At 37.9% G+C, this 26,312-nt stretch overlaps 1 protein-coding gene across 1 annotated transcript in view; it reads right to left on the reverse strand.

Annotated features, from left to right (window-relative positions):
- The window catches only part of ush2a (Usher syndrome 2A (autosomal recessive, mild)), a 180,155-nt gene that overhangs the window by 131,279 nt on the left and 22,564 nt on the right, over positions 1-26,312 (reverse strand). The window contains 16 exon segments of the mRNA XM_037980018.1: positions 25-291; positions 1,608-1,755; positions 1,902-2,025; positions 5,719-5,947; positions 6,082-6,240; positions 6,928-7,091; positions 9,485-9,665; positions 10,229-10,366; positions 10,535-10,760; positions 11,313-11,596; positions 14,738-14,945; positions 15,079-15,209; positions 15,471-15,666; positions 21,385-21,478; positions 23,118-23,339; positions 24,698-24,912. Of these exon segments, the coding sequence (XP_037835946.1) occupies positions 25-291; positions 1,608-1,755; positions 1,902-2,025; positions 5,719-5,947; positions 6,082-6,240; positions 6,928-7,091; positions 9,485-9,665; positions 10,229-10,366; positions 10,535-10,760; positions 11,313-11,596; positions 14,738-14,945; positions 15,079-15,209; positions 15,471-15,666; positions 21,385-21,478; positions 23,118-23,339; positions 24,698-24,912 (2,986 nt within the window).

The raw sequence follows: 26,312 nt of genomic DNA on the forward strand, positions 1-26,312 counted from the left end.
ACAACAATCATGGCGGATACAAACCTCCCTCCAGTGTGCGAGCTGTGGTCCACTCCGATGAGACGCCTCCTGCACTATTGATGCTCACAACTCTCAGCTGGTAGGTTGAAAACGCTTGCAGACCCAGGACAACTGTAGTGTTTTTGGGAGGAGACGGTGTACTGTTGGCTTGCTTTCCTTCTGCACTAGGATCCAGCCAACCAGAGCTGTCGAACACTTTCTTTTCATCAATAAAACCTGAATGTGGTTTCATTGGCCCACGGAGAAATACTTCATACCTTGTGATAACTCCTACACAAAAACAAACAAAAAAACTTAATCCCGTTTGCAAAAGATAATCATTATTGATAACAGTAGAAGATCTTAAGTCCTTTCTGAAAAAGAAGGAAGGAAGCAACAATTTGCTTTAAAGGGATTGTTAGGAAAATATTACAACAGTTTTATGTTTTTAATTTATCAGTTTTTTTTTTTAATCCTTGACTTTGTCACTTTTTGGGGGGTTTAAACTAAAATAGTAGTTTAGTATGTCTATTACCACTCACCATTTAAAGGTTAGTTAATAAACAAACAAATAAATAAATCTATTTAAATAATCTATTTTGTGTCTGTGTTCCAAAACTTTTATTTGGAAGTATTGGTGCTTCTTCTGAAAATAGGAAAGAAAGTCAGATATTTTCATTAGATCTGTATAAAATGAATAATTCAAAATGTTTTCAGTATCTGCACTCTGTTAAATTAATGTACTAACGTTAAAAAGCTGAGGACGGGTGACGTAACCAAAGACTTTTACAGATGCTGTCAGCTAGCCCGTTCCCTAATACCACAGATCAAACTATGACAGCGATGAAAACAACAGTTACAAAAAGATACTTTTACCCACGCATTCACTGCTTTCAATCAACCCTTATGCTGCTCATATAAGTAGAATGGACACTATTTGTTGTTTAAATAAAAGCAAAAAAAATATATAAAGAAAAAAATCAGGGTTGACTGGCATGAAACAAATCCAGTTCAAAAAGAGGAATAAACAAAAAGACTGCATGCAGTTCAGACAAAAAAAACAACAACAATTTGGAGAACAAAAAGTTTGTTTTAAACTAATGAAGAAGAAAGGCGGCAAAGAACAAATGTATGAGTTCAGTGCGACAAAAGAAAAAAAAGACAAGCAGAGCAAACAGAGAAGACCAGGTTACAGGCTTTGTATGACACTGAGCCTTAGAGCTATTACAAAGCTCTGGATTTACCAAAGGCACTTCAAGTTCAGTGAGGCTTTTGGTTTTTTATCGGTTTGTGTGTGTGTGTGAGTGAGCACACGTGCATGCATCTTTGTTATATTCTTATACAGATGAAATAACATTCATGACAATCATGCTACTCGGCAAAATGTGAGTTTTTGTAAGCGTGAGTTCAACCGACAGTATGATTTATTATGTCATAGACAATGGTTTGTTGAATAATTTGGTTGTTTTGTATTTGAGATACAAATAAACTTTGTGTATTCCTAATTGCCCAGATGAGTGTACAGTTTTGTGAGGATCTTTTTCTGTAATAGCTTATACATGTGTGTGTGTGTGTGTGTGTGTGTGAATGCGTGTTTATTGTAGTACCATTTGGCTGCTTGGGGGGCTCCCAAGAAGCGTGCAGGATATTAGGTCCAGTGGCAGTGATTTGGGGAGGAGGTTGGTTTTGTGGGGGAGCAGCAGCTGTCAGAAAAGACAATGGTGGGCTAGAAGTGCAACCCCCAGAAGAGCATGCCTGTAGATAACGTAAACAATTCATTATTTTAATTTTTTACTTATGCTGTATATATGTGTTGAAGTCACTCAACAGTTAAAAATGTTTCTTATTCCCAGTTGCTTTCCTCATTTATGATTTAAACACTGATTCTTCAACACACCCACCTCCAGTACTGCAGTGTACTGTGAAAAGGGCTTCAAACTGCTCGCAACAGCCTCTGTAGATAAGCCAGTGTAGTGAATGACTGGCTCCGCTTCGTGAGATGACTCCATGGAGGATAACACAAACCTCAGGGAGACATAAAACGAGTTGATCAGTTCTCTTTTTTAAAATTTTCCTACCACTCACTATCATTCCACTTTCCCATATTACTATGTGGTGTTCTTCACTTAAAAGCTTTTGCTGGGATGTCACAGGGGCTTCAGGAAAAGATAAAAAACATGTCAACTGTAAAGTCATGGATAAACTTATAGGCAGTAATTTGAAATGATGGAAGCTCGCTTTGGTTACACATCATTCACCAGTTTCTCTTTATAGTCAGCTCTACTATGTGCTTGATTTATAGATAATTTCATCACCTTCTTCTACATTTTAGATAAATAAAAAAACTAAAAAAAATTTAACCTAACTGAACTCCCTTTTTCCTCAAATTCACTTCCCTGACAATAATCAAAGATCATCTGGGGTCAAAGTATCAAAATTTATATGGAAAAAACCTTTGAAATGGCTTCTTTCTTCAAAGTCATTAAATACAACGTTTGCTCACAGGGATCTTCAGCGAGCTGATTTTTGTACAATCCATTAAAAATCAGCAGGTGAGACAATATGTGAACATAGCAGCTATTCCAGGGGTCGGGAACCTTTTTGACTCAGAGAGCCATGAAAGCAAATTATTTGGAAATTTATTTTAGTGAGAGCCATATATATTTTAAGACCGAATTCAACTAAATGTGAGAATAATAAGCCTCTGAATTTATTCTTTTAAATAATGTTGTTATAATACTCACCATTAATGCGACTTCTGGTGCTGCATGGATTTGCTGATGGCTTTGTAGTCTGGTTGGTACTTGGTGAGGTTAAGCTTCATGCAGGCATTGAGGCTTTCATCCGTTAAACGTGATCGTAGGTTGGACTTGATGTTTTTAAGATGTGAAAATGACTGCTCACATGAATACGTGGATCCAAACATGGTCAATACAGCAATACTCACACGCTTCAGTGTGTCGTATGTGACAGGAAGCGCGTTCCAAGTTTGGATAATCAGCTGGTCTTCGGGTTGAAGTTTTTTCATTTCTGTCCACATGTGCTTGCTCGCCAACTCCGCTTTCTGTCGTGCGATTCTTTCCAAATCTTCATTCAGTGACTTGAACTTATTCACCCACATGTCTGAGGCCTTCAGGTCAGCCACTTCTGCTTCAAAATCTCTGACGGAGACGGCAGGAATGTAACTCAGGTCGTCTGCGTTCAGTGAACACTCGTTTGGATGGGTGATGAACTTAAAAAGACGAGTGTGCTCACGAAATTCTCCAAAGCGTGCTTTGAACGACTGTAGGAGACTGGATGTGAAGCCAGCTAGCTGTTTGAGATCAAAGTTTTTAGTGGGCTCACTTGCTGTGCATGCATCTTTAAATTGTCTCACTTTTTCAAAATGTAGTAAACGACCTGTTTCAAGATCCATGATAAAGAGCTCCAGCTTGTTTTCAAAAGCAAACACGGCGTGTTGAAGGGATAACACTGTATTTCCAATGCCTTGCATTTTCACGTTGAGCTGGTTCAGATGTTCAGTCATATCCACGAGATAGTAAAACTTGAGGAGCCACTCAGTTTCGGCTAGCTCAGGATGCTCAATGCCTTTCATTTCAAGGAAAGTCCGGATTTCGTTCAGGCAAGCCGCAAAACGGCTGAGCACCTTCCCTCTTGACAACCAACGCACATTGCTGTGCAGAAGCAGACCATGATAGTTATTTCCAACTTCATCCAGCAGTGTTTTAAACTGGCGATCATTTAAGGCTCGGGCAACAATAAAGTTGATCACACGAACGACCAGCGACATCACTTCGCCAAGCTGCCCGTCACACATCTGAGCACAAAGTGCCTCCTGGTGTAGAATGCAATGGAAACTTAGGATGGGTCTACTTTCATGTTCACGGAGAAGCGCCACAAATCCTTTGTTTTTTCCCACCATACACGGAGCACCATCAGTACACACTGAGAGAAGTTTATCCATTGGTAGATTTTTTTCACGAGCAAACTCCATGAAAGACTTGAATAAATCTTCACCTCTTGTGGACCCTTTTATTGGCAGAACAGCAAGACTTTCTTCGCGCAGTGTGTCACCAGCAGCATATCTTGCAATCACACTGAACTGCGACAAATGACTTACGTCTGTTGACTCATCCAAAGCCAGGGAAAAGAACGGCGCTGCATTTATGTCCTTCACTTGCGTTTCCTCCACTTGGGTTGCCATCATGACGGTACGATCATGAACAGTTCTTGCCGACAGAGGCATGTCTTGTATCCGTTTGATTATCTTGTCTTTGTTCGGAAGATCATCAAAAAGTTCATTGGCTACATCCAGCATGAACGTTTTAGCATACTCGCCATCTGTGAATGGTTTTCCGTTCCTCACTATTGCTAAAGATCCAGCAAAACTAGCGGAATTATAGTCACCTTGCCGGGTCCATACGCGGAGATGCTGCTGGGTAGCTTGCACCCTGCTCAGTAGCTCTTGGCACGCTTTCTTTCGGCTGTCTCCCGCAGGGTATTTTGATGCAAAGGTAGCATGTCGTGTGTCAAAGTGCCGCTTCACATTCGACCGTTTCATCGATGCAATTTTGTCATTGCAAATTAGGCACACCGCAGAACCTGCTCTCTCCACAAAGGCGAATTCTTCAGTCCATTCGTCCTGAAATGTACGATACTCATCATCTTTTTTTCTTTTCGCCATCTTCGTCGAAGGGTTAGCTTTGAGCTAATGACCGCTCAGACTGATTCAAAAGGGGGCGTTTACCTGTTTACCCAACAACGGCCAACGTGGGCTATTATCAGCCAATTAAAATAATGGACAATTGCTCCTGCAGCCAACTGCAGCCCTGAACAGGACATGAGCAGTGGAAAATCGATGGATGGATTAAAACAAGTGATAAAATTTTATGCTTTATCTGAAAAGCCGAAATCTGCGAGCCAGATGCAATCATCAAAAGAGCCACACCTGGCTCACGAGCCATAGGTTCCCGACCCCTGAGCTATTCCTTATAGACAGGTTATTGCATAACAGAAAGGATGTTTCTCTAAACCTCTGATATCCAAGAGTCCAAACAACTAAAGAAAGGTTCCCAAAAATTACGATACATTTATCTGTTGTTCAGACATGTCAGTATAAAGGAAAAAAAAAACTTCCTCTTTAGATTCCTTTTATGCTCTTAAAGTCAATTTTGACATGGTTTGGATCATTTGTTTTGCTTAGTAGAGAAAGTTACTGCAAATCAGTTAAAAGTAATTACCTACTGTACTGTGAAGTTAAACTTGTTTTTCTCTTATACTAATGCTGACATCCAGAAGTACTAGTTTTAAAAAAATAATTAATTTAATTCATTAATAAAGCTAAGATGAGTTACTCTGGAGGAGTATCAGAGTCACATAGAATAAACCTCAAAACACACTGACGCTGTTCTGAATGGAAGAGGTGACAAATAATCTTACTAAAAATAGCTATTTTTCCCTTAATTAGTGCATCAATATAACAATATATCATACAACCTATATTGATCTCTAAAATATTGCAGTGACAATTATGTTTGGAATTAGAATATAACACTGACTGAAACCATTTAAGCCGAAAACCATCACTTTGAAATTTCCCAAGTCAGAGATATGTCATTTAAAATCTAACCCCGTCACCTCTCCTGAGTATCCCAGCTCACTGCAGTAAACTGCCTCTAAATCCACAACCAAATGCATTCCCTTCCCCCCAGCCCCTACCTCTCAACTGGTCCCGTGTCATTTCTTGGTGTGCTCCAGTTAAAGCTGGCACTGGTTGGTCCTGGGCGCCCCAGGAGGTTTAGACAAAGTTGGTCTGCTGGAGGTGGTGCACCTAGAGTTTGGTACGAACCAGATGCACTTATTGTCTCACCAGCTACATTAGCTGTTATAAGCCAGTAAGAGTAGTTGGTAAAGGGAAACAATTCACGGTCCTCAAAGGATTCAGGGCCTTAAAGGGGAAAAAAAGGAACTTGTCTTAGAGCGATATAAAACAGAATAATATATGTATGTGCAAAAATAAGTAAACATTTGAAAAATGTTAGAGAGATTAAAAAGTTTGTGAAGAGCTTTGTTGATGCATACCAAATGGATAGTAACTATGGATGGTATACACTGACTGTCCATCTCTGATGAGTGTGTAGTTGAGTCTATGTGAGTTTGGGGAATCAGGTGGATTCCAAGAGAGATAGATGGAGGAGAAACTAAGAGCAGAACCTAATGGTGCAGGTTGTTGGGAGGGTGCTGCACAAAGAAAAAAACAAAGTGTAAAACAGAGACTTTTTCACAGCAGCTGAACTGAATCCAACTATACTTAATTAAACCCAAAAGAGAAATTGTCTTGTATAAATAAGTACATAGTATACATAAATAACAGTCATTAATTATTATAGGGAGAAATTGGAAAGCTGCACAACAATGCAATGGTTAGAACTGTTGTAAGGTGTCCAGTTTGAATCCTGGTTTGTCTCAGCCTCCCTGTATGAAGGTTTTATGTTCTCCTCATGCATGCAAAGGTTTTTCTCTGAGTACTCCAGTTTCCTCCCACAATGAAAAAAACATGCAGGTTAGGTTAAAGTGGTGGTCTTAAATTGATCCTAGTTGTGAGTGTGGGGATGCCTGTTGTCTGTTTTGTATTTTTCAGTGCTGGTGTTGTGATGGACTGTGACCTGTCCAGGGTGAACCCAGCCTTTCACCCAGTAACAGAGAAGAAGAAGCATAAACCAGCTCCAACCCCGAATAGGAGTATGCAAGTACAGAAAATGACTGAGTGAGTAGTAATTAGTTTGGGCTTTTGCTGTGGGAGCCAATTATGTTTAGTGTATCAGACAGTAAACAGCAAATAGCATTTCTTACATCAGAATGTTTATCACTCAAAAAGGATGGCAGTACTTTCATGCATGTGTATGTTATTTTAAGTGTAAAACACACCTTTACTGCAGCCAAAGTGGTTTTCCAGATCAAAATGACTTGCTCCAGGCTGGCACGAATCACATTTGACTCCAGTTACCAGCAGCTTACACACACATTGCCCTGTGTCTGGATGACACAAACCACTGGAACTACCCACTGGGTCACATGCACAAGGCTGGCATCTGCTCATCAAACAAAGGGGAAACAAAATTTAAGAGGATTATGAAGATTATAAAAACATTTAGAAATGCAATAGTGACATGATTAACAATATTCATTCAAAATAGGAATAGCCAATTATTTGATGTCTCAAAACTTTATTTTTTAAATGTAAAAAGTATTAAATAAATTTACTGCAACCACTGAGTAACATTGAATAGGACCTAACCTCCCATAATCCTCTACAGAAGTCATCCCTAAACCTCCATTTGTATCTACAAACAGGAACTTCTGTGCTCTTTTAGGAACTGTATTCGTTCTTGTAATTTCATAAAATACAAAAGCCCTTTTCTAAGTGACAACCAACATATATATGTATGTAACAGCAGTGTTTGATGTACCTCATTCCCACACACAATTGTAATACTTCTTTAAACATCCAATAGTTCTGTACAAATAAAAATCTTAGTTTGACAATTATTGTGCTGTGAAATCTTCACACATCTTGTTACTTTCTACATGTTGTAAACGCAGGGATGAAAATGCTCACATTTTTGATTCACTGAAACATCAAGCTAGTTGAAACTTCCACTCAACACTGACAACCTATAATGTATGTAAATATATACTTGTGTAAAACTGAAAGACATACAAATGTAAGTTACCTGAAAAAAGTTTATATAAATAAAAACATTGTGTCGATTTCAGAGGTTTGTCTAGTAATTGTGACAGAAATATTCTCATAGGCATATCATGTCTTTCTGTTTTTGTGGTTGGAAAACCACAGTTTTAAAAACAGACACTCTGTTAATTTAGTAGCATATAGCAACAATAAGCATTAAATGGTTGTGCAAATGTTTAAAGACAACTTGCAGTAGAGGGTGCGTGCATGTGCGTGTGTGCATGTGTTTAGAGGCACTGGATTGTCTCCTTAACACCGTAAGGGAGACCCTGGCTAGCATTTTCCCCACCCTCCACCCTTTAGCTGTGAAATTAACTTCACATAAACTGCATCCCCCATCAGAGTTGTCAAAGCATGCATGGCTGTGTGTGACTGTATGTGTGCGTCTGACAGTGTCAATGTCTGGGTCACTGATTTGGTGTTATCCTCAGGGGGGCTGAGCAGTGGGTGAGCATACGGCCACCCACCTCACACCTTTATACATACACAAATGCATGTGGCACAAACTAAGCATTGGGTAATGTTTGGCAGACTCCAATACACAACACACTGGCAAGGTGATATCGTATAACCCATGCTACTGTCACCCACACCCAGACACACAGGCGTTATCGATGTGCATTTCTTTATCCCGCTGCATACTGTACTCACATGTTACGCGTCTATCTCTTACACTCACCACTACACCTTCTTTATTGCTGTGTGAAAAGCCACAGCCTCATAAAGAGCCGCAAATTTGTCCTGTCAACTGGTGCTCAAACAGAAACACATAAAGATACACAAAATGCCACAATGACTCGACCTTCACTCCCATTCCCAAGGAGACAGAAAGCACCAGCATCCCACCCAGTTTTCCCTTTTTATACTGGGCCTAAAACTGCAGTGTGTGTGTGTGTGGTAAACATATCCCATACAATCAACAATAAGATACATTACAACATTGTGAAGTAAGTTTAGTCTAAGTGTGCATTAAAATAAAATACAATGGATTTTGACATTTTAAATTTGTATTTGAAAAATGTTTATACCCTAAAAACACACAATCCAGATTTGTTCATCGATCCATCTTTCATTCACTTATCCTGCAATCCAAAAATCTGGACTCAACACAACTTTGTTGCATTGCTTGGGACTTCGCTTGGTCTAAAAATAACTCATTCAGTGAATTGTTCTGATATGAAGGGTAATATAATGCCACAAGATGAGCTAAAGTAGGAAATATTCACACTCCCTGTCTTTTTATGTCACTCAACTTAAACTTCAAATCATGCTACATGCACCTTGAAATGGAGACATTTAAACAATTTTGTCTTCATGCTTTGCTATTAACTACAGTAGCAGTTTGTAGTTAAATAGTGTACTGAAAAAACTTTGTATTATCAGATAAAGGTCAGCTAAAATACACATTAATATGCCAACAAACAAACACAGAGTGGACAACTGGTCAAACAGTTTGTGGACAATCTATTTATTGTGACACACTTCAGGTAGCAACGTGAGCGGTAAAGGTCAAAGCAGCTCTTAACTTGTGAAAGCCATACATCTGCCCACCCGTCTTTACAGAGAGTGCACCTGCAGGTATATGTGCTCTGATGAACAGCTACACGTGCCCAAATCTGTTTCTGTGTTAAAACAAGTGGTAAAACGGCTGGGTAAAACCTCCACAAAATGTGAAACAGCCATCCTTTTTTTTGTTTGTATACTGATGTGTCAGACAATTATTTTTATACTTACTTGCCCAGACCAGGATTAAATCCAAAAAACATCTCATGGCACTGGTCACAACGTTGCCCTCCAACTGAGGAATGAGCACACACACACTGTCCTGTCTGGCTCTCACAACTACGCTGTAACGCACCCATAGGATGGCAGTCACACTCCAAACACGTACGGTGATCTGGAGAGACGAAGAAGCCTGAACAGAAATACAAATTAAATGTGCAGAGAAGTCTTTTAATAACTGACTGCTTGTTTATAGATCCATCAGTTTAGTCACAGAACTTTATACTTAATCTTTGCTTCTTCTCTCCACATGATGATGCTTAGATTAAGCCTTTTTTAAATTTGAAGGAAGTATGCAGTTATGTCTGGTTGATAAGCTACAGATAGGAACAACTCTTCTGCTATAATTAAAAAAAAACTATTTTAAACAGTACAAGTCAAATCTAAAGTAAATGTAAATAAAATGAGAATAAATAGACAAATAGAGAATTTAGTGACCAAGAGCCAAGTTTTAAGACTTTGGAACAACTAAAACTATGTTTTTCCTCCTCACGGTGCTTTTGTTGAAAACAAAGACATGTGCAAACACATGTACAAAACACAAATTTAAGATCTGAAGCTTTCTCCTCTAGTTTTCTTATATTTTGGACACAAAATTTGAAACATTCTTTTAGCCTGATCTTTGCCTTTAAAAGGATTTCCTTCTCCTGTATAAAGTTTGACAATCCATTTATCATTTATCTGTTTCTAGCTCACCAGGTCGGCAGCTACTGCAGTCCTTTCCATGGCGTGTTGGGACACAAATACATTGCCCTGTGGTGCTGTCACAGACTGACCCCATCACTGTTCCCCTGGGGTCGCAGATACATGGTACGCAACCTGGAGACAGACCATCTGAGAAGGCACAAAACAACACCAGGGCAGCTGCTTTTTATATGATCACTGTTTATGCAACAACTCAAAGGTTTTCCAATAATAAAAAAACGCTTTAGCTTCCAAAACCATGTTGGAATTTTAAAGTGTAACAAAAAGAATATTGTCTTCATTTCTGGGTTTTCTTACTCTCGGGGTCTAAACTTCTGTTATAGTAGTTATGAAGACAGCTGGTACAATGTACACCCTCCACCCCCTCTTTGCATGGGCATTGTCCGGTCCACATATCACATACACCCCCTGGCACAGTTCCACTAATGTCGCACACACACGGCAGGCAGCCCAGGGAGTTACGGCGCTCCAGGGTATGGTAGCCTCGACGGCAGGAGTCACAGCGACGACCCTCCACATGTTCCTAAAATAAAGGAAAGAGACATACAGACATAAAATGCAAAAGAAATCATGTTTAAATTATAGCAACATCAAATTGACTGTGTGCCATTGCATCACACACATCACAGGTGTTGGAGGAAAAAAAACTTAGAGGCAAAATACCAGTGAACTTATGTACTTAAGTACTTATAAGTACTTATTGTTTGCTTCCTTGAACAAAGTGGCTCATCTCCGCAATTTTAACCTTTACGTGTTGCCAGTGCTAAAACCTTTGTAAAACTCTCATAGTTTCTTTATGAAATGCTTACATTTCAGTGAAGTTTAGATTATTCTTTTCAGAAATAATGAAAGAAATGTTTATCCAAATCTGTATTTATAAAATAAATTACATTTTATACATAGCCTTGACGTTTTTAAAGAATTACATTTATCTAATCTGTTCGCAAAAGTATTCATGAACTAAAAACTATATTATTTGTATCTGTTTACAGGCAAAGATTGGGGTAGATGTTAGTCATTGTTGTGCCTAAAATGAAGTTCTTCTACAACATCTTTATGAAAAAGATATACATGCCTTGCACACACACTGGCCTGTGTATGGATCACAGTCTGTCCCTAGTACTGTCCCGTCATGTGAGCAGTTGCAAGGCGCACAGGATCCCTCGAGTCCTAAACCATACAAGCCGCTGCCGCAAGAGTCACACCGTTGGCCCCCCACCCCGGGCTTACACTCACACTGGCCCCCCTCAGGCTCACAGAATGAGCTGAAGGAACCCAAGGGGTCACAGTCACATGGAATGCAGCCGTCTGGGTGGGAAAGGTTCCAATAACCAAACTCACAGCGGTCACATGACAGACCTGGAAACAGAGAAAGAGTGACAAAGAGACACGGATGAACAGAAGGAAACGGCATTTTGAGAAACGTTGGAGAAAGAGCACAGTGGAATCTGTTTAGGTGAAAATAAAACAAAATTAAAAAATATTAGCCTCTTTTTTTTTGAGCAGATCAATGTTGTGTGTATGTCTGTGTTCGGGTTTGTGAGAAAGACCGAGAGAGAGCAAGAGAAATGGTGGGTGAGTGAATAAAACTGCCATCATTAGGGCCAGGCCCTCTGCTTATGATGGATCACTCACCTAAGGCCAAACACTTAATTTTACTGAGCAATAAATAAATAAATAAGTTCAGCTACTATAAGAAAAGAATGGAGGGAGAGAGAAAAAGAAAATGGAGAGATGTAAGACTGAAACATAAAAGTTAAAACTGAACCATTGTTGGGTAAAAACAGGAATGTGTTCATTTTGTTCTGGAAAAAAAAAAAAACAAATGGAGATTTTTCTCTTCTACAAGGTACTTTAACAAAAAAATCATGTTTTTCTGTTAAATAATTAACTTTTTAAAGTGAGTCTTATTGACAGGAATTCATTTTGACCTGTCAGATAAAAGAGACATGTTCAGGTGAATAATTCAAACATTGACTGAACATTCCTGCTATATTGATGAAGAAAATTAGACACAGGTAAAATTTAAAATTGACCAAATAACAGTTTTGTTTCAGTTACATTTTTAATTTAAATCTACATTTGTATTTCATTATTTTTTCTTATTTACAAGTTCAGGCTTATTAATTCTTACCCCATTTGTTTCACTCATAATTTTATTCAATAATCACAAACAGGCATAAACACCGGGTCCATTCTGTAAGAGACTTTATAACAAGAATCAGTGCTTGGCTCTAAGGCTAGTTAAACTATGATATGCAGTGTGTGTGTGTGTGGCTGTGTGCGTGTGTGTAAGTCTTATTTGAATATGCCATACGTATTCTATGACAGGCAATCTGTCCCTAAATGGATGCCTTGGGGCAATGCAGTCACCACAGTCGTTTATGGGGGAGCATGTGTTCGTATGTGGGTGGCAGTGAATGTGTGTGTTCATGCACAGATTAATAGAAACATACAGGTACCTGTGTTAGAGCACATGCATGCATGTCCTACTCTTTGAGCAGTAAAAACTTGGTATTTCCCATGGCCTGCCCACTTTAATGACCTTATAGATTTCTCCTCACAGATCATATTTAATAGTAATTTAATAAGAAATATGCACCTGTGTTTGGATAAACATGTATGTAAATATGCAGGCTAGGGAAAGGTGATATCTAGACGCAACAGCAGTTGAATTGTATTTTGCTTGGAACTCATTTACACTCACTAATTTATAAATAATCCAAAATTTATTAGATAGAGCAAGTATATTTAGCTTTAATTTTATAGACACGAAAATAATAGGTTGGCGTCAGTCCTATTTTGCCACTTCCAACGTTAAAATAGATCTAAAAACAATAAAATAAAGCATAGGGATAAGAGAAGAAACAAAACCAAGAGAATTCACGTCAACAGAAAAGTGAGAATTTAAAAGAATGGATTGTGTTAGAAGATATTAGATCAGAAGAGGAACAATGTTTTTTTTGTGTTCAGTTGCCCACATATGTGTTTGTGTGTGTCTCTGTGTGTGTATTTTTAGGCCATGGCCAAGCTTTTTATCAGGAGCCAGCTGGTTAACAGGCTCATGCATCACCATTTCAAACACTATTATGTACACACTGCACTCTGGCACCTTGTTATGAGCGTACACATTTTTCTGCATGTGTGTATCTGCGTCTGTGTGCACACATTTCAATCCCATCCTTCTGAAGCGTGCCTGCCATTGCTCAGCTCAAAGTATCAGCTTGGCGGTAATAAATTGCCATAATCAAATCTCATTTCTGAAAAATACCTGTGGGAGCAACCAAACAAACAAGGACGGGAAAAAAAAAGGGTCTTGTAAGAAGAAAGTGTGAAAAATACAAGGGGCTGCAGCAGTTTGTTTTAATCAACTTGGCATTGAATTAGAGAATTAAATATCAGCTTAGTCCTTGATGGCATACGTGCACACACGTGCACAAGCACACAGTTTTTATGTACAAACGTTCCTACAACATACAATAAACAGAGTTGGGCAAAAACAAATGTACTTGAACACATGGCCACATCCATCTCTTTTACAAATACACACCAATGGGAGCAGATAAAAACACCATCAGTGCACGTGCCCACACTCACATGCACAACATGGACCCTTGGTAGCAAGGCTTAGCAATACGCATGATGCATAGAGTTGAGAAGCATTGGCCAGTTTTGCATTTCATACGAGCTTGGTCTTCAAAGACACACAGGGGAGAGAGTGAAACCATTTATCAAAAAGAGAGGCGCAACGGCTGGAAGCACCACCAGCAGAAAAGCCTGTTTATTTTGGCTGCCACATCACTTTGGGACGTCTGAGTCTATCATGGTGTGTATATGCATGTTTGTTTTGTAATGCACACTTAGTGTAGAAATTTTCATTACAGTGCACCTTAATAAAAAGCTGTATATAATAATAGAAGCAAAGTTGCAGGACAATTAAGTCAACCGAGGGGTAAATTTACTTTGTCATACGTCTAGAGTAAATCTTGTTTTAGCAATAAAAAGTTGTTCGAATGGTTTTATTAATAAGACGCTGTGGTAAGTTAAATTCTGAAAGGTGTGAAAACAGTGTTTTATTAAATTTGCAATGCCTTAAAATGCACTTTACATATCTGTACCTAATTGAAGGAAAACTAAGACAACCTGGAGTCTCTACCTGGAAGTCAACATCAAATACCCATTGCATTTAAACGCTCTGCTGCTCTTTAAGTCTTTTTGTATGTATAGTATATTATCAGTTTTAGAAACCTGGCATTCAAAAGCTGCTGTGGTAAAATAACAAGTAGTGCTTTTTGCTGATATTTATTCTTTATAATTTTTTAAACTGAATTCACATCTTTAGTCAAGTACTCTGGTTTGCATTGTGAGGATCCAGGAAATTGTCTTTAAACCCTCCACATCAGTCCTTGAATGCAAAGAAGAAGTGTGTTCTCTGACACAAGTAATACCATACATTTTAAACTGAACAACATGATAACTTATTCTCTGTCAAAAGTTTACCTGTTACATGGGGTTTACAGTGACACTGTCCTGTGCGCTGGTTGCAGCTGGAAACTGCTCTTGTCGAGGTTTGGATGACACCCAGGCCACTACAGTTACAGGGCATGCAGCCATTTGGATTTGAGGCGCTGAGACCAAACCAACCAGGCAAACAGTCTGCACACTGGCGGCCTGTTACTGTAGCCTTGCACTGACACTGACCTCCAACCTTCAGAAGACAGACACAGGAAAAAGAAGGAAAAAAAAAAAAAGTGAGAAACTATGTTCAGCCATTGTTTTCAGTATTTACATCACTTAAGTGATCAACAATTTGCTATAAGTCAGTATGTATTAGTGTGTACCTGGGTGCACATGGTGTTGCCATTGACTGTTCCAGCAGTGTTGCAATTACAGGGTCGACACACATCAGCTAAAGTTGGATCGAAGTCCTCCAGCCTGAAGAAGCCACTTGTACACTGCTCACAGTTCTTTCCTTAGAGTAAGAGGAATGGACAAAGAATGTGAGAAATGGATAGATAGAAACCTGAAAACTAAGATGTGGGGCCCTCATGTATCATTTATGTGTGCATTTCTGTCTTACTCCATAAAATGATTAAACTGTTTATGTAGAGGTACATGCACCAGGCTCGTGTTTGTAACTGTCTGAAATTCCTTTATTTTTTAAAAAAGATAGAGACATAAACCTAGCATAAAACTAGCTTACAGTTTGCAATCCTAAAAGCTGAAAAGGCACCTGTGGTATTGTGCATGCAGTGGTCGCAGACTCCTCCTCCTCCTCGATAGTGCTCATCCGGTTGGTCATCAGCCATGATGTCATAATGACAAGAGGAAGCGTGGCCGTGACACTGACAAGGTCGGCAGTTCATTGGCTGCAGCTGATCACCTGACCTGAATGGTTTGTCATTGTAGAGGGGTGCACAATGCTGACACTGTAAACAAAAATATAAAAAATATTTTTTTTTTAATGCAACAGGAAAATTATTCTAGCTCTGTATTCAACTGAAAATAAAATAAAATTGTTTTTGATAGACATTTTGTTTTTTGGAACAAAGCAGGTTGTTAAATATTTTCACACTCTGCTTTACAAAGTTTACATAAATACAAAATCAGTAAAAAAAAAAACAAGTTTAGACTATGATCATCATATTAGCACATTTAAATCATTACACCACGAGATATTGTGGAAAAGATATTATGATATTGTGGAAAAGCAATACAAAACAAAAAAATTACAGGGTGTTTGTTTCAAATATTAGCTCTGAAAAAAATCTCTGCGTTAAGCAACAATAACTCTGTAAATTCTTCCCATGACAGGTAAAATCCTGTTTTTATTTTTTTCTTAATGAGACAAAGACTGAAATAAGGCCCAATGTTGGGGAGAAAAAAATAATAAATGAGGAGGAAATGTAAAGAGAGAAGTCAGTGGTCCGTGTAAATCTAAATCTAAAGAGAGAAAAGCATAATACACATAACTCAATAGAAACCACAGAGGTATTCTCTACCATATAGGGACACAGACACACATGCTCTCAACACACACACAGCAGAATGAAACCAGACGTCTAATGAGGAGTGACTCGCAACAGCCAGAACTTTCACACAGTCCCACTTTCATGTCATAACAAACATACTAAGGTAAAGGGAAGGATGGGGGTGGGGGGGTGGGTTGTACCTAAAAAAGCTTGTTTTTTTTGTAGCAGAAAACAGCAGAGGCTAGAAGCAGCAAGTACAAGCCCTTTGATTTTGTTCAGCAGTCAGTACAAATTATGACGGACAAGGGGGGCATCAAATGGCGGGATTAAAAATGTATTAAAAAACACAGGAGTTCCTCCCATGTGTGACACGTGCAGGCCTGCACTGGGTCTATTATGTATGACACACAGATAAAAAAGAAGCAGTGGAGGGGGGATTTCAGGAGGAAAGGGGGAGGAGGGGAAGCGTGTTGATAGAAACTGGGGGAAGGGGCCCTCCTTTTGTATTTCAGAAAGACCAGCAAGAAAGTAAAAGAGAAAAATTATGTCAGTAAAATAAGAAAAAATAAATAAATATGAAACAAATGCCTGCATGTGTGTGGGAAATAATTAAATCAGGCAAGAACAAATAAAGGGAAACAAGAATGTGATAACTGGGGTAAAAAAAAACAACTATTATATTTTACATCACATGTGGTCACAGGTAGAATATTGTGTGCTCATGAAGACAAAAGTTTAAAAGGTTTAAATCAAAACCATCTTCTCAATTAATCTCAGTTACATCACTGAACATGTTGTGCGGGGTTGTCCATTTGTGTCTCTGTGTGCATGTCAGTGGTGACAGATTTGTGTACAACATCTGGCGCTCTGCTTACAGAGAACAGAATATGAACAGAACCTAATGAAGCTGCGGGTAATTCTCTAGAGACCAGGTTTGTACACATCAACAAAAAATGTAAAGACAAATGTACAAACAGAACAGAGACAGCAGTCTGAGTCATAAAATTCCTCCAGAGTTTTGTGCTGTTTGCACATTCCTGTTTATACTGTCAGTCTCCCTGAGGATCCATCTGCCATGATGTTTGGAATCAAATCTATCTGTTGTCATACCTACAGTAACTTTCTGCCTGTGCTTTTGTTCATACATCATCTTCATTTCAGCCCATCTGTCATTACTCAATTGTCTACCTTTGGCGCTGCGCTCCAAACTTTTTCACTTAAAGATACTTTTTATTTTTCCTGTTGCAACATAAAACTCTTTATGCCATCCATTCAGGGCGGGACCGAGAGCAAAGGTGGTTGTTCTCAATCACTCTTTTCATTCCTTTTACATCTCCTGCTGCTTGCCACATTTTTTTTCCTGACTTTTCTTGTTCTGAAAAACAAATCTCACCCAGTTTTCCCCATCTCTCCCCATCTGTACTTGCTTCCCCCTGTCTCCACTGTCCCCCAACTGCTTGTTCTCATACCCACAGTGAGTATGTGAGTGGAAAATATTACCATACTAAATGAAAGAGAGAGGATTTGTTCTTTCTTCTCTTTTCTTTTCATTCAACATTGCGTTACCTTACCTTTCTCCCTGCCTGCTAATTAGTCGAGGGACTGGTGTTTGGGAGTTAAAAGAAGAGCGCACACGTTCATTCTCTTCCACATACAAAAGGTTTTGATGGCGCTCCATCATTTACACACTGTAGCAGCGCGAAAAGAAGACTGACTCAGAGTGGTTTTAATTTTCTTGCTTCTCTTCATCTTTTCTTTTTTTCTGTGCAATTGGCCATTCGACAGCTGCAGTGTATCAAGACTAAGGACGGCAAAAATGTAGTTTGTTGTGGTGACAGCAGGGCAGTTCTGTCAGTGGTTAAATATGCGTCTCTATTTGCAAAAATGGTCACAAAGCAGTTTTTGCTTTTACTTTAAATAAAGTCAAGGCACACAGTAATCAAGTAATTAAGGTATTTCTGATTGATAGAGGAACAACGTACAGCTAAAGACATCATTACTAAACACATCAAATCAGCATTTTTAGTTTATTTTTTTAAGCACAAACAGATGTTCGTATTTTCCTCTGACAGTAAAGACAGCAAGCGTGTGTGTCAGTGTGAATGAAGGTATTTTGGACTGTGAGGCAGAAGAAAGAATAACATATTTTCACTCTGACTGTTTGGACAAAACCTGCTGAGTGAGGAGACTGCTCTAATGGATATGTGGACATTCAGATGGCCTGTCATAAGCATCTGTGCGTGTGTGCGTGAGTGTAAATCCACCGGGACAACTCATCTTATCCTAAAATGCCATGACCAATTTCACGCTCTCACAGGAAAGGTCATGGCACTGGCTTGTGTATGTGTGAGAATGTTTGTGTGTGCACACCCAATTTGTGTGTATCTACAGAAAAGTTAACCCGGTTAACCCAAGTGCAGGTGAAAATCTGCTGCTGAGGCAGACTTAGGCTACACAGATCCTGGGCAACATCACTTAACGTCACTAGCTATCAAAATCTATCACACATACTGATGCAAACACAAAAACAGCTTTGCTGTTTACTTTGAAACCTAAAATATATGTTAATACCATTTCAAAAGACATTTCTTTGCACAGTGTTGTTAAAAACATCACTATTGTGACAAAGAAGTCTAGTTGTCTTCTGTTGAACCACTTAGAATTGTCAGTATTGTTTAGAAAACGCTAATTTTATTCCAAATAAAACTTAAAGGACTAAAATAAGGGCTTAGAACATTTTTCTTACTCATGCCAAACAAAAAAAAAAATTAAAAATGCAAACACAAGAACAATTCTATCATTTTTGGCAACATGTATTAAAGGTACAGACAAAAAACAAAGCTTAGGCAAGTTAGCAACATTTAGCAACATACAATCCAAATTTACACAATTCGGATTCACTAGATTACATTGTAAGAATAGAAAATATGTTGTGCAATGTTTTGTACAATTCATTATATCATAAAGCTTTCAGACGTGATGGAAATCCTTGGTTATGGAGAGATGCAAAGACAGAGTGACACAATGAAAGATCAAGTCTGACACAAAGTGCACATAAGAAAAAAAAATCAAAGGAAAAAGAGAAAGTGTGCATGTGCATTTGTGCACATATGAGTTTTAGTGTGTGTGTGTGTGTCTGTGAGAGTTTGTGTGGGAGAGTTTAAGTGTGTGTCTTCTAAGGCCCCTGTTGATCATTTTGACACATGTCTGAGCATTTCTGTCACTTTAATGTCACTGTGGAAATTCTACAGATTAGTACAACATCCGTCATGGTGCTAGGCCGATCCGAGTCAACAGAACGCATGCAATATTAAACGCTAATATTCCCCACAGCCTTTTATGCTCCAATATTACAGAGACAGAAGAAAGGTCCTGAATATTCACTCGGAGAGATGACATGGACAGGTTCAGAAGGAAAGCGCACACATGCATAAATATTCACATAAAAGAACTCTGTGTAGACAAATGTACATGTTACACAATGTATTTCAGAGAATTATAGCTCATTTAGAGAATATTTTACACAACAGAGAATGTTTTGCATAATACATATCCATATGCCTATATCCATTGCATCTCCCAACCCAAAAATAAGAACAAATGCATGTAAAATAAAAAAAAGAGTGGATCAAGGGGGGAGGAATCAACCTGAGACAGGAAAAATGAATATGTAAGAAGGAAACACACACACACAGAAAGGGCTAAACAAAAACAAACTCAATTTTTAGAAAGTAGAGAAGTAAAAAGTGCTGGGGGACGAGGCACACAGAAAATTGTTAAGTGAAATGAAGTCAAAGGCAAACAGAAAGAAAAAGAGCTGATTAGTAATGCATGCTGAGGGAATGTCATTGTTCTACTCGATTTGAGACATTATTTAAACAGAGACTCGTGAGAGAAGACAGAGTATAAGAAAGACAGAGAGGGACCAACAAAGAGGATGAAGCCTGTACAAGTACCTATAAGAAGACAAATCCGAAAAAAGAAAAGGTGGAAAAGAAAAAAGCAGATATTTCTGGTAATATGGAGTCACTGTGTCTGAGTATTTTGTAGTAACGAGTTTAAGTAAGTTAAATATATTGTATAAAAGAATGTGTGTTGATTTTGCATTTTAAAGTGAAATGAATAGTCAAAGTTCTGCTAGTTGAAAACTATAAAAACACTGATGTACCCTGGTTCCTCCATAAAACACAAACGTGCACAGACATATGAATGATACATAAGTGGTGAATAATGTAGGCTGTGCTGTGCGACAGTATGTTGAGGTAGTCATACCTGAATATTTCACTCCTGACCAAATGGAGGCTTTTGTTGGGGTGATGGCTACTATTGCCTGACAAGGTCTATTATATTTTTATTAAGCAACTGCCTGGTCAAAAGGTGGTAGATTGGATCAGACTACTCAGCAGCAAACAGTAGCTGTATATAAATATTTAGAATTATTACAAAATACTATAGATTTGGATGTGGCACAGTGGGGTAGTGGTTAGAGCTGTTGCCTCCCTGCAAGAAGGTTGCAGGATCGCTTCCCAGCCTGGGGCCTTTCTGGGTGGGTTTGCATGTTTGCATATTTATTTGTCTTTACATCCAGACTATCTTCACTTTTGACTTATTTTTCACTGAAATTAAATAATTTGACCCCTACTAATACTTGAAAGTTACCACTAATGCAAAAAAATAAAAAAGGTTAATTATTTTAAAAAGTAAGTAAAAAACAAACAAAAAAAAAACATCCAGAAGAGAAAAGAAAAAAAAACACATTAAAAAAAAAAACAAAAAAAAAAACTTTTTCAAATGGTTGTCTATGTTGGTGTTTTTTAATAGGATCCACAAAGATTAAAGAGAAAAATGCTTAATTAAAACCATGAGAAGATCAACAGGATTTATTGTGTGTGTTTGTGTGTAAACAGTTTGCTACCAAACCATTTGCTGTTCAAAGAAATACAGTTCAGAAATGATCTTACAGTTACAGTTTCCTATGTTATGCAGTGTATATATAGTTTTAACAATTAGAAGTTGTATGTAAAAAGCAAACCATTTTGAGTTAAAATAGGTGGAATTTGTCAATATAAACTTTTATCATCACAGCAATTGCTGTTTAACACAACGACACGGGATGTGAGGTAATTTATGACATTTTTTTGTAGAAATGAATCTTAAGCAACTTTCGTTACTCACATTGTTTCCAACTGTGTGGCTCTCTGGTAGACACAAACAGCGGCACGGAGTCACACTGGTGTCGCAGTGGTCTGCATGGCCGTTACACTCACATCTATTGAGGTGAGAAAAACAGGAATGGAGTGAATAGTAGACTGATGCGAAACACACAGAGAAGACCTGATATTGTAAAGCAAAAGTCGTTTATTTAGTTGTCTATTTATTTACAATAAAGAAACAAAAAGATTATAACAAAAGAGGCAGCATGCATGACAAATGCTCTTCGTCAAAGTTTATGTTTAAAACTCCTTATTCTCTCATTTTGGAAACTGTTATAGTAAAGTTGCCATTCACTTGTGCGGTTTGACTTTAGTCCACTTTATTTAGCACCATCATCAAGTTCAAAGCGTGTAGATCGGGTCTCCAGGAAAGAGACGATGAAGCCCCATTTTGTGCAAGACTTTAAAGCATGCACTGAAATGTAGCCTTTTTGAATTGATGTTTTATTGGAAATAAGAGAGGCAGAAAGAGAGGTTGGAGTTAATTGCTGATATACCTCTGAGCCAGCAGCAGAGGTAGTCACAGAGCTGAGAAGGTATAAACCAGTTGCCACTGCATTGGTTCCAAAAAGCCTATTTCACGTGTGTAAGAACACATCACAGGATGTGCCAGTTTAAGTGGTTCATATGTGCTTAAAAGCTGGCTTAAAGATGGGCTTGCCTTTGTGGCCATATTGCAAAAACCTAGCATGAGAAATGGCTGAAGATAGACCAAGATAATGTGAAACAACTTAGCTGTAAAACAAGGTGAATTAGACTGAAGATTAGATGTAGCTACCTCTACATCAAGGTAAAAGGAGAGCCAACATAGGCCTAACAACAAGTAGTTAAACACAAAAATAAACCCTATTTTGTTATAAATAAAAAATGTACAAGAAAGATACAATTTAGCATTAGCCAGTTTTTCATAGTGATATAAATATTACTGATATCTGTGTAACAATATAATGTTATTTTGTGAAGAAAGAACATACACAGAAAGAAGTCATACACAAAAGGATATCGGCTTTTCTTCCTCTTCCCTGTGTTTACATGCTTCATAAAAAAATCAAGACAGAAGATGGAGAAAGAATAAAAGAGAAGGGAGCAACATGGATGGATGAAGATCACACTGATGAGGCTTCTGCAGCATTAAATCTCTGTTTCTCCTACTTCACTATAACAAGCTACTAATTAAACAGCTTAGAAGGAGGGGGAAAGAGAGAAAGAGATGATTGCCTCCTGCATAATCCTATAATTACCTCAGTCATAAAAGACAGTCACTATGTCAGTCACAGTGTCAGTCTAATGAAAAGATGTGTTCACAATTACTCACAGAAAGCTCTGCTGAAACTCAACAGTCTGTGTGAAATTATTTTACTTGAACTGTGTTCCCTCAATTTGCACAAATCTGTAATGAAGATACTTCACTATCCTTCAACAAATTAAGCCATTTACAGTTTCACAACAGGCAGGATAAGCATTAAAAATAGAAAGTGTGCTATTGATGATGATTTCCCAATAATAGTTTGGAAATTTTTTTTACCAGAAAAAAGTCAGAACACTTATCGTCAGTTTGAAGGCAATAACACAACAAATAGTTCATTTAACTGTGTTTGAGGTGTTTACTCCTCATTTACAGATCTGAACTTCAACTCAGACTCCAACAGCTTTCATAAAGAGACAAACTATCATTGGATAAATGTACGGTTTTACCTGCCACTGATTGTGATCTCTTTTATGGCGAAGTATCTGTGTTGCTGATTAACCCTGTTTCCTTTTGTGTGGTATTGTCCTCTCATATGCAGTCGAACTTGGGCAGCTTGTACCATCTCCTGCAAGGCTGGAGTTTTATAGAAGTCATTATATCCTGGCCTCAGAACTGGATGTGTGGTCAGCAGACTGAAGGTGATGTTACCTCCTGAGAAGGGCACATCACTGAAAAGACAGAAAACATTTAACCACATGAGATTTAAAAAAGAAACAAAGATCCTCCCATTTTCTCCAGTTAAGTCGTGTTTGCTACTATTCTTTTTATGCTGCCTTGGATTCATACCTGTTGTCACATTAAAAGTCAAGTTTTAAACCCCCCCCCCTCCTAATTTGGGTCCTTTAACTGTTATTCCATTGCACTTCCACAGCAGTGATTTTAGTTTTTCTGGTAGTAATTATTTTTAGCAAGAATGCTCCTCAAAATTTAACTCATTATCTATACCCATAGATGCAAACATGCACATTTGTGCGTAAATAAATCTTGCCAAATACTCAAGTGGGTTTAGAAGAGATAATTAGTCTTGCAAAATTAAATAAAACTTGGGAGAATAATATATACATTAAGCAAATGGAAATGTTTATGTAATTACCAAGCATGAAGTGCTTTATTGTGTTACTAATGTGAGATGAATTTGTTCTTATGCCAGGTTTACAAACATAAACTGTGCCAGGAAAGGTTGTATATGATATAATTTGTCAGTCAAGTGAGAAATGAGCAATGACTGCATAATCTGTGATCTGTTCATACCTGTTCACGCTAATGCCAACCAAGCACTTGATGCACACAGCCCTGCCAAGAATTAGTCAGTGAAATTGTGGGTGTATGTATTTTTCAAGTCCAGTTCTGTATCTAGTGCCAAACCAGAGCCTGCTGTCAGTCATGAGCCAAGGTAATTCTGTAGGTGGTTAGCTTTAATAAAATCATTACTGTGAGGATGTCACTGAGTATTTGTGTGCATATGTGTCACTTAAGTTTTAATAAAAGGTCTAAATATAATTTTATTTGAATGCTTTTGACTTGTTTGTGTGTATTGTGTGTGTGTTAGCCTAAGTGTGTGTTAGTTTATGCTTTTTATGTCAATAAAGTTATTTAATAATTAAAACAGTTTTCTATGTTATTTCCTCTGTGTGGAAGCCACCAAACCAGACATATCTGGATGTTTTTTAAAAGGTATTTTGAGATTAAATTATTAATCTGGTGCCTTCATCAGACTAATATCATAGCAAAGGATATGTATTTTTTTTAAGATCAGACACCAGCACCGACTGCCCTAAAAGGCATTAAATATTTCTGTCTTACTAATTTCTCTGATGTTAGTTCAACTCGGTTAAAGTATTTCAGCAAAGTAATGTGAAGTACACTGACAAGTACAAAATGTTTTCAAATGAAACAAGACAATCTACAAACCTTTACCTTATTAAGAAATGGAAAAATGTAATTTTATAATTACTTTGTTTATGTTTTATTGTGTATCAGTGAATATGGGGCTATTCAGCAAACATAAAGTCAGAGTCAAACCAACCTGGGCAACTGCAGACAGTTCACGGAGTCTGGTCTTGGTAAGGGTCCATTGTTCTGCATATCAAACACATTGCAGTTTCTGGCCATATACTGCCAATCCAGCCAGGATTGTTCTATGTTCATGGTGCTTTCAGGTTCTGAGAAGACAAGCCTCCTCCTTTGGATCAAAACTGACTCAGGCAAAAGACCCCCGAACTGAACTATAACGTAGAATACCTGAAAAAGAAATTCATTCAAATTAGTGTTAATTAAAACAACAAATAAATACAAAGATAATGAACCGGTTCCATGTAAATAAGGACAATATGCTTTTATAAAACCATACCATTGTGAAGTTTCAAATGATCATTGCGTATTGACACCATGTCTCATGTTTATTCACCTGTATAATACAGTATTTGAGGCCATAGCAAGGAGGCATTATTACTAATCTTTGTTTATAAAGTATTACTAATCTCTGTCTGAAATGTTAAATTACAACATTTACAAACTGACTGTTGTTACTATTATGATTGTCAAGTCTTGCTCAGTTTTACTTCTGTAATTTCCTGCAACATATTGTGGTCAAGCAGACTTTACAGTATAATGCCAGGGATGCAAAACAATGAATGGTCACAAACTAAATTTCAGACAGGTTTCCAAAACTTGTCACCAGATAGTTATTGGGGACACCAGTGAAGAAGCAATGAAGACAAAAAATAAAAAAGGTAAAAATGTAGAATCTCAAAGACCCTTAGCCATCTGTGCTGCTTGGTCCCTAATTACAGGTTTTCTGATTTCCATTACACTTCACACACATCCACACAAATCTATACACATAAACACACAGAAAATAGTTTCCTTATCACATATAAACCTGTTCATGTGTATGTGTGTGCTACAAGTGTTATCTAGCTCTCCAGTGGGCTGGGATTTTGGAAAACGCAGCAGGGAGTGCATTAAGCCACCAAGACTGCAAAAACCTACTCGCATACAAACACAAACACCCCAAACTTCAGAAAGTGTCTTTTATGTGGGGACTTAAGTTGAGTGACCGTACAGGACAGCTCCAAAAATCCTGCCTACCCTCACAGACTATATACACATCAGAAAGAGAACGAATGAGAGCCTCAACAACACCAATCATGACAACAACCAAATCCAGCAGTCTCTCTCTCCATCCTCTTCCCATCCCCTATCATGTCTCTTGTACTGAAGTGCTTAAAAAAGATCTATTCACTGAATAAACATGTTTAAAGAGGGGGATATAGTGGTGTCAAAAACTTGGAATTTTTAATGTACACTTCAGAATAAGACAATACTGGTGACTGTCCAATATTTATAATGAGCATGTAAAAAAAAGATTTTACATTTATAGGAAGGTCTCATGGCATTTCAGGAAATCCATTTTATTTTGAATTAATAAAAAAAAAAGCATGCTGAATTTGGATTCATCAGATGTCATAGCATAAACTTTGGGTGAGTCTTAAAAAAAGACTGAACTTGTTAAAAATTTATAAATAACAAACAATGTTTGTTGAAAGGTCAAATTGAAGGACTTTCACTCAGGTCTTGTAACAGCTGCTAGCAGTCAGGATGATATTATTCTTATTCATGGGTTATAAGTGAAAAATGAA

Source organism: Kryptolebias marmoratus, linkage group LG15 (assembly GCF_001649575.2).
Source record: "Kryptolebias marmoratus isolate JLee-2015 linkage group LG15, ASM164957v2, whole genome shotgun sequence".
Classification (NCBI taxonomy): domain Eukaryota; kingdom Metazoa; phylum Chordata; class Actinopteri; order Cyprinodontiformes; family Rivulidae; genus Kryptolebias; species Kryptolebias marmoratus.